The 9,377-nt window shown below is 42.6% G+C and overlaps 1 protein-coding gene across 1 annotated transcript; it reads left to right on the top strand.

The window, feature by feature from the left end:
- Positions 1 to 280: 280 nt before the first annotated feature.
- On the top strand, positions 281 to 8,631 carry LOC148003434 (disks large homolog 5-like). The gene is made up of 5 exons (XM_087568657.1): positions 281 to 492; positions 1,210 to 1,369; positions 2,708 to 2,839; positions 3,506 to 3,689; positions 7,841 to 8,631. The coding sequence occupies exons 1-5, from the start codon at positions 363 to 365 to the stop codon at positions 7,844 to 7,846; spliced, it is 612 nt and encodes a 203-aa protein (XP_087424783.1). The 5' UTR covers positions 281 to 362; the 3' UTR covers positions 7,847 to 8,631.
- Positions 8,632 to 9,377: the final 746 nt, after the last annotated feature.

Below are 9,377 nucleotides of genomic sequence, written 5' to 3'. Positions count from 1 at the left end.
GGGTGCTAAGAAAAATCTGTTCTCCAATTGAGGGTTGTAAGCAACTCTCCCCAGCAAAAGCATTGTTGACTTCTAATGAAGCAGAGAGACATATCTAGCTTTGAAATAGAGGTTGCCAAATGGTATTCCCAGTGACACATGGGAGACTGGAGGAAAGGGTCCCCGAGAAATTCATCACTTTGTGGAGAGCTGGTTAGTAGGTAGGCCATAGAAATTTCCAGTGACATCATCAGTAAGCCCTTCACTGGACACTCCATTGTATCTAAGAGATCCCTAGAATCTTCAGTGATGTCACCAGTGTTGTGGTGACACCAACCGCCTTTGGGATATTACTTCAGTTCCCTTTGGGTTCACAAGCAGGCATGTTTCGCCAGCTGCTCAGGCTATTTCGGAAGGAGAGGGGAGATCAAGGAGAGACCACACCAGGTCAGAGGGAAGCTGACCCCCTCTCTAGTGAAACAAGAAGGAGGAAATCATGCTGGGGAAGGCTTGGTGAGTCCTAGGCAGAGTTGGGGAATATCCTCAAGGAGGTAGGTTTGAGATGTGCCTTCTAAGACTAGGCCTTACAAGCAGGAGCCTTGGGATTTCTCAAAGGCAAACCAAGAGTCAAGAGTTCCTACTCTTTAATTTGAGAGAAAGCCAGAAAATGGTGCCTTCAGTGTCTTTTCTTGAAGCTTTTTAAATGTGAGTGTCAATGAATGGCAGGAGGAGGCACTGTGAGATTAACAATGTGAATATCCATGGTTGGGAGTTTAAGCACTTCATCCTCTAGATTACTGTAGGTTACATAAGTCTCTGATGGCAAGAACAAGGAAGGATGCACCCCTAGTCTTGAATTGAGTTCTTAAACACTTTGGGCTGGACCACACTTGGTTAGAGCTTGATGGTGCTAAGCATTATGAACTCCAGGATTGACTGCACCACATCTGATATGAGATAACATTGTCCCAGATGTTTATGTATCAGTCAGGTTATACTTTTCAGGGTGAGGGGTCCTGTAATAGTGAGTGTGGCACGAGTATGGCATTAGAGGTTGGGAAGAGGGACATAGCTTAAAAATCCACCTTTAAGAAAGCTTTTCTGCTCTTTTAGGGATTCACCCAGTCTCTACCATTTTCCCTTCCTCAACCTCCTCTTGGGATTCAGAAGGATCTTTTCTGCCTGTGGTCCATCAAATATACAAATTCACTTGGGTTTATCTTTCTATAGGTTTTGGTAGGAAGGCATCATCCCAAAGTGTCATCAGTAAGCAAGAGGAGCTTCTAAAGGAACTGGAGGAGCTCAAATTTGAAATCAAGAAGTGTCAATTTGAGAGGGATGAACTTTATCAAATCCTGGACCTTTATATCTATGATGAGTGGGACCACAGGTAGTCATTATGCCCAGTAACCTGTTCACTGTCTTGTGCTCTCTTTCTGCTAACCCGAGATTTCCTCATAGCACGAGAGAGTTTCACCTCTCATGCTGGATTTTAAGGAGCCTTGGCAGGCATTACCTTGTGAGATAAGCTAGGTGCTGTGTGTTTAGAGTTAACCTTTTTTGTAGTTTAGCCTGAGGTGGTTGGAGAGGCATTGGTTCTGTCAGCAGCTGGAAGGACCTGGTCACACTTGCTGCAGCTGTGGGAGTGAATGAAATGCCTGCACGGCATCACTCTTTCCTCTGAATTTGTTCATTATACTCTGATTCTATGGCACCTCCATGCATGTAGTTGGCATTCTAAATGTGTTTGGATATGGGTTGGTATGTATATATGTGGAAGTATATGTGGTGTTTTACTCAGGATCAGGACATCTGGGACCTTTGATGGGGTCTGAGGATTTGTTTGATCAACAGTCTGCAGGTCATGAAAGTGATGAGTACGTGGAGGCCCACACTGATCAACAGAGCACTTTGCTCCTTCTGTATACCTTGGTGGCACCCAGGACTCTCCTGAGGGGAGGAGGTGCTATAAATCCTCTTCCCTGTCAAACTTAGTTATGCACTCTGAGAATTCATGTAACAATAGAAACCAAGGATTGAGTATACCTGCTTTCAAAACAAGAGAAATGTCATCACAGCTTTCGCTGGGCCCAAAGCTGTGGCACAGACTGGAGCGATCTTCTTCCTGAACTAGTCAATTCCATCATGCTCACCTGGCCAGCTCTTGAAGGTCAGGTCCCTCCAATTGGTACCGTGGCTCAGTTCTCCTGGGCCCAGGATAATAAGTTTAATCAGTACAACTACTTCAAAGGAGCAAGTATGTGCTATATACTGGGTTTAAGTAATTGAGAGAACAGTCTGATTTCACCTAACTTTTTTTACCTGCTTTGATCGTTAGTTTTTTATTTTTTTAACTATCCAGTGATGGTTTATTGTGACCTAGAAAGGGTCACTGTGGGAATAAATTCTTGACAGTTGTTATTCCAAACAGGCAGGTCTCAGGCTCTGCCCACTCCTATATAGTAAGTCTTTGCAGAACCATATCTCCCCAGGCTTTTAAGGAGTCCTTATTTCAAAACAAAATTTGCTTATTTACATGGAAATATTTTCTGTGGATTGAGTCTCACTGTTGGGTTTTGGTCTGGTTTTTGACTTTGCCACTTTCTTCCCTTCCACCATTCCTTGAATTTGAACTTTTTTATTATATATATTTTTATTTACATTTCTCCTAATTCTGAAATCGTGAGTTCAGATGGTTATTTGTTCCTTTGGCCATGACCTAACCCAGGCTGGATGTCGAATTGCCAGTACTTCAATCTGAACATGAGATGAGAATGATGGCTATGCAAATGATGACCAACTCAATAAGTGATGCCATGGAGAGGTACAAGGAGCTCATACAAGTGAACAGTTCCTACCGGTGAGTCGCTGACAGAGATGAGAACACAGCACTAGGCAGGGAATGCTTCTGTCCTGTATGACTTTAACAAAAGTCAGGGCTCTGGTTCCACGGTGTTTGACTCTTAACAAGAAGGCTGCCTCCTGGCAAGGGTCTTAGATTTGTAGCTCTTGGACTCAGTTGTCCTACATGTGAAGGGTGTAGAAGACCCTCCAATTGTTATTTTCCCCGTTAAAGTTCCTCTAGATAGAAAAGGTTTGCACCATGATGGGAATATCAATGAACTGTGAATCTCTAGGACTCTGACAGGAGCTTTAAAGATCTGTGATCCATGAGAAACACATGGAAAGATTGTATAGCTATTGCGTCTTCAACTACCCCTCAGAGGGGCTTTCCCCACAACGTGAAGATGGTTTCACCATACCATGGACATACGAGCTCCCTTATGGACCATCTCTTCTTCCTTGATTTATATAAACCGTCTTAGTGTCAGGATTTTTAGAAGTACTTTGAAATGTGGAATGTGGATTCTGGATTTGACCTCCTCTAATTGGTGCTAACTTGTATAGTGTGGCTCTATTCTGGGGATTTCTGAGGATGAGGACCCTTGAAGGGATGATTGTACTTGCAGGAGTGACAGGCAAATAGAAGCTGGCTGGGATTTACCATTTTTTGATTGTGGTTCAGCATCAGGCAATCCCAGCTCCTACGTGAACAAGCTCAATTGAAGAACAATATACAGATTTTGCTGAATGAGAAGAGAGAACTGCTGGAGGAGCAGACTGAACTGCCAGCATCCTCTGTGGAGAAAAAGAGGTTCTGTGAAGAGGCCGGAATGAACATCTGTGACCCCAGAGCCAAGCAACAGCAGGTAGGGTTAGGGCTCAGGGTCAGGTTGTCCTCAGGTCTTACCATAACCATAGACAAACCAATGTAACTGTCTATTGACTGATCCATGTCCTGACCTAGGTCTCATCCAAGTGTTCATTCAGGTGATGGTTTACAAGGCCCTCTGTTGAGATAGCCCCTTTTCAAGAAACTGCATGTTTGGAAAGCAAATGCTCCTGCTCTTTGAGAATCTGCACTTCATTAAGGGAGATAGGTTGATCACACAGCACAGCACTACATGCCATTATGTATGGAGGGTGCTATGTGCGAGCCCTCTTTAGACTAGAACAGGGCTTTGAGGGATGAAGCAAAAGCCTGGAGCTCATTTTCTTTACAGGGATCGTGTGAGACTCAGGAAGTAAGTAGTTTTCAAGGAGGAGAGCCTGGTGGAAATGCCAAAGAAATAGTTCTCATTGTCATTTGTGGTGGCTTTTGTTCTTCTTCCCCTCATGTCCCTGTATATGAAGATGGTGACTTAATGCTTCATAGATCTTGGGTAACTACAGAGCCAGTGTAACAGCATGTCAGTCCTGTCTTATTTGAGTGCTCCTGGAGAGTTCATAACTGGGCCTTACAACCTGAAGCTGGTTAGAAGACCAAGGATGTGGAAAAGGTTTCTCAAAGGCTGAGGGCTGGCATGAGAGATTTGAGACTTCAAGAACAAAGTTATCCATATGTACCCCCAATTCTCACCAAGAAAGGTGCATTGCTGTGCTGACCTGCATCTTAGGGAGCATGCGGGGAGGCCAGTTCATGACATGCAGTTTTGTCCAGTCATTATCTAACTTAGTCCTTTAAGCCTAGGTCTCTCAACAAACATGAAGCTTCCTGTTTTGTGCTGGCCAGCAGTCTTTGCATCATTCGTCCAGTTCCAAGTGGAGCCCCCTCTCTTATTTGTCTCAACACATTCTTAAACCATTCAGCTATTTTAAAAATAAGGATTAGATTTCTTCACTTTACCTGAACAGAGTTATCCCCCGGGAAGATTCTGGATTGTCTTATTGGCTTCACCATGATCTTGCATGGAATCCTAGAGTGCAACCCTCTGCTGACATTGCTTTGCTGACTATATCATGGGCACTGCATTCTTTCAGGATAGATTCCCTCTCAATATTGTACACAGTGCCGCATTTCAGAAAATTCACTGTATGTTATTTATTTAGCCTTTTTCTGACTGACATTGAGGTTGTTTTAATATCACAGGAACTCTAATGTGATCAAATGTTCCTCGGAAGTGACCATGAGTTACTGTCTTCTCTGATGCTTCCAAAGTCTTCTATGAAGGAAACAGGGTAGTTTTAGTGAGGGGCCTATGATGAGTCAGCATAGAGCTTGATGGAGTCTTTTCCTAGAAATCTCTCTCTTGGGGATTTAATGTTGTGTTGTTTAGGCTATCTGTGCAGAACATGTAACTTACTTGTCAGACCAGCAAGTATCTGCATAGAAAGGTTTCCTGAAGTGGAAATGAGTACAGGCCAGGGCAGCACAGCCTGCTTGAGTCTAAGAGACTTGTACACAGCATTGTTCCCACTAATTCCTCACTCAACAGGAAATGTGCTGCATAAGAGCAAAGTTTTCATTTGTGCATGCGAGTGTGTATCTGTGTGTCTGTGTTTGTGTGTGTGTTTGTGTGTGTGTGTGTGTGGTGTGTGTGGGTATGTGTGTGTGTGTGTGTGTGTGTGTGTGTGTGTGTTTGCAGTAGTGAAGGTGTGTTTCCCTCTATTTCCAAGTTTCATGAGAAAAGTACTCTAAGCATTCACTTTACATCCATGAAACATGAAATAGAGCTGCCCAGTCATTTGGCATCTCCATCTAGCTCTGTACAGCAAAAGGACACTTAAATTACTAATTTATTCTGTTTCCAAAAATTTCAGAACAGAATTATCTTGTGAAGTCTGGGGGAGGAGTGGAAATATGTTCAAGTGAGTCGTGTTTCACAGGGGTAACAAATGGTACAGGCCTAGAGCTTGCAGGTCCCTTTTTGTTATGGTGTAGAAGCAGGACAATAAAATCCTTTAGAAATGCAACCCCCAAAAAGAGGACACAAAAACACCTGTAAAGTTAGATTTTCAAGTGATTAGGGGCAAAACTACTGATCTGCATTGAAATCCTTTGGAGCACATCAAAGGAATGGAGTACTGGGAGGTAAGGGCAAGGCTTCTCTAGAAAAATCCATGAGTTTATTCTGCTTCTCTTTTCTTTGTGAATTGTGAAAGCCCACTGGAAGGTTGTGTCACTCACTGTGTCTTCTCCAAGGTTGCTTTCCACATTGCCTGCTACCATTTCTTTCGAGCTACCTTGGCACACTACAACTTCCCCTGGGAGTTTGGCTTGGATTTTATTCATTGAGAATTTGAGTTGCTTGGAATTGTATCGTCATCCAGAAAAAGTCCCATAGCTATGCTGTGGTGCAAGAACAGGGTAGTTTCAGGAGGCCCTTTAGGTGCACAGATTATACAAAGCGCTCCTCTATGTTATCTGTGTAGCATTCTGCAAGTGCTGTCGATCAACATCATTTTCTCTCAGTTAATTTCAGCCTCAATGGGTTAGGAGAAATGATGAGCTTCAAATGGGTCTGACAGTGTAAGAACAGGTAGCCCTATGAGAAGCCATGTTCAGAAAGTGGAACAGAAGTTTTAGTTAACCCAGTGATTCCACAACAAGGAGTAGGTATTGCCATTGCAACTAGGGAGCATCAATGTTGTAGTGATCCCAGAGTAACCTTGAAGGAGAATCTATCCAGACGTCCATCAGCCAAGGAGTAAAAGTGTACCATACGATGGAGCCCTTCCATAGATTCTGATTCAGTGTGAGATAATCCATGCAAGCTTTTACTTACTTATTCAAATTATCTCTGGAACAATCACATTACGGGGAGAAAATTTGTTGATTTGGATCCAGGTTATGGAGATTTCCTGTGATTCTAGCTTTGGGCATGAAGTCACTCAGGCTATGGTAAAGACAGCTCCGATTAGAAGAAGTTGCACACTTTGGGGAAAGTCTGAAAGAGTGAACAAGAACAAGAGTCTAGTCCACCACCAACATATGATCCTTTGCTGAGCAACAAGACAGCTCTACACAGCCTTTGGGACTTGCTAAGCCAGATTGTTAATGGAGAAAGAACCCTGAGTCTATGACGGTTTATGGGAGGACAGCACATCACTGACTGAGCTGTCTATAGGATCTGGCCACTATGTACATATCCCACTCAACATTTGTTTTTATGCCTCCAGCGAATCCTGGGGAATCTTTACATTAAGCATTAATGTTCAGGTAGGAACACAGGCTGGAAGAAGCCATTTGAATATCTTTCCCTATATAAATACCCTTTTTGGGTGGATGACCACCCCACCTGGATTTCAGCCTCAGGCAGCTAAAGAGCTACTCAGAGTATTGTTCTGGTACAGTTCATGTGAATTTTGCCCATGAAACAATATATATGATCCTCTGGATTTCTTGCTATGTTCTACTCCTTTCTTCCTGTGATCTCTCCGGAAAGATCTGAGGACATTTTCTCTTCTGTCCTCTCACAAATTGCCTTACACTAGCCATAGACTTACAGGGGTGCTGTTCTGTTTCTACATCATAATCACCTTTAATGTCCGTGTGTACGCTGGGAAGATTTACATGGAGCACATTCTCAGTGATTACAGGATCTATGCAGTGAGCATGAATTTGAAGTGAGATGGCTTCTCTGTGTATTTGCAGACTCAGTGGTTACAAATGGAAACTAGACGGGTTCCTTCAGTGCTAACATAATCAGAAATTTCACCTCAATTCTGGGCATGTTCTCCAGAAGGAATCCACATGGTATTCTAGGTTGCTCATACCTCTCTTGAACTCAGATTTAGACATAGCTACAATGTTATTATTCAATGTCATATACCTGGACCAGTGGGAAAAAATGCTCATTTTTCTCTTAATCCCAGTACAGTGCATAGTCCACAGTTCAAATTCTAGCAGTTTGAAAGATGAGATATAAATCCAAGTGCAGGTACTCTAGGACACTTGGGGATGCAGGGACTGACCTCAGCTGACAGGTCATGCTGGATTGTCCAACTGAATAGAGCTGATATAAGGGGGAGAGCTGAATTGACAACCACTCACTAAACCTTTTTTCCCTTGCTCTGCTAGGTCTGAAATTCTCCAGCAGAAACTCGAACATGACACAGTCCAGGACAAGATCTCCCTTGGAGAGAAGTGCTACAGGAGGAGAACTAAGTGTGCACAGCAAATACACCACTATTGCATCTCACCTGTAATTTCCATAGCAATTGTGGACTGCATTTTCCTCCTTTAGTTTGATTTCTTTGGATTGAATACCCTGTATTTTCACCTTGCCTCTCTCCAGCAAGTGTACACTTTTTGAGGGACTCAGAGAAGTGCTGATGCACATCAGTCAAGAGCTGCTGGTCATCCAGAAAGACTGTGCACGTGTAAATTTGTACCTGTCCTGATGGGTCATCCAGAACAGTTTCGTGGAGATCAGTTCACAATATTGGAAAGACTTTGTGACAAAGTCTGTAATATCATTTACACTCAGTGTTGGATGGCTTTTTCCTTAATACCTCCACTCCAACAAAACAGACCTACTTCCACTCCTCTTGAAAAGATTATTACCATCACTAACTGCTTGTCTACTATGTCTCCAAGGCAAGCCACAGGCTATAAGTCTATTCTGCAAAAGGAGCAGCAAAAAATGCTTAGTGCAATTCCTCTATTTAAAGTTTGGTTAATTTTTAATTATTTTGGTTATTTGGTTCTCCTTCTATTCATTTGAAGATTTGTTATTTATCTGTTGTTGTCGTTTTGTTCATTTGCTTTTCTATTTTGATAAGGATATAGACTGTATATATTGACTACCTGCATCTGGTTACTATCAAGTAAATTGGATGTATTCTGGTCAATAAAGGAGTAATCTCAAACACTTCACTCTTAAGAACCTTCTATATTGATCATTAGTGTCAACATCTGAAGTCCCACAGCTATCAGGGAGGGATGGATCTCTGCATTCTCATGGCGACTGGGCATCAAATCACTTCCCAGTCAGACTGAGATTCACAGGCATTTATACAGTCACTGTGCACTGTTTTTCCAACTCTGAATTTCAACTTCATCATGCATACATTATCCACTGTGTAGGCTTGCTGTCAAATATATAGTTACCTCTAAATTATACTCTGTCGATGACAGTTTTGACCAAATTAATAGGATAAACATTAATTTTTCTGTAACACCTCCCAGGACATATAAACATGGTAGAAGGGAGTTTAAAGCCATCGGTAATCCTGCACACAAATCCCGGGGCAGAAAATGCTGAACACCCAGGAATGCAGATAATCCTGAAACCACAGGAAAGAAAGCCACTTCTGACGAGCTCTGCCCACATCTCTGGCCCAATATTAATCTGCATGATGCCTCTGGAAACAGGAATAGAGGAGCAGTCAGTGGCAGGAACCTGCTTGGTTCAGCCTGGGCCCAGAACCTACCTGGGCCCTGAGCATGTTTGAAGAAAACCATAGCCATACAATTCTCTGTTTCCTGACTGTGGCTTATTTTGATTCGAAGCTCAAAATACCATTTTGTTGTTGTTGATTTTTAGTTGGATATTTTTCATTTCGAATTCAAATGTTATTCCTTCCTTGTTTTCCAGAAATAAGTCTGAATACCA

The sequence above is a fragment of the Rattus norvegicus genome, chromosome 9, assembly GCF_021556685.1.
Source record: "Rattus norvegicus strain SHRSP/BbbUtx chromosome 9, alternate assembly SHRSP_T2T, whole genome shotgun sequence".
In the NCBI taxonomy this organism is placed as follows: domain Eukaryota; kingdom Metazoa; phylum Chordata; class Mammalia; order Rodentia; family Muridae; genus Rattus; species Rattus norvegicus.
The sequence above is the reverse complement of the archived record's forward strand: the minus strand, read 5'-3'. Positions and strand labels throughout refer to the sequence as shown.

Excerpts from the sequence above, each read along its gene's own strand:
- LOC148003434 (XM_087568657.1), top strand. The coding sequence starts at position 363 with ATGTTTCGCCAGCTGCTCAGGCTATTTCGGAAGGAGAGGGGAGATCAA. Across the intron at positions 1,370-2,707 it reads TATGATGAGTGGGACCACAG|GCTGGATGTCGAATTGCCAG; the intron begins GTAGTCATTATG and ends GACCTAACCCAG. Across the intron at positions 2,840-3,505 it reads CAAGTGAACAGTTCCTACCG|CATCAGGCAATCCCAGCTCC; the intron begins GTGAGTCGCTGA and ends ATTGTGGTTCAG.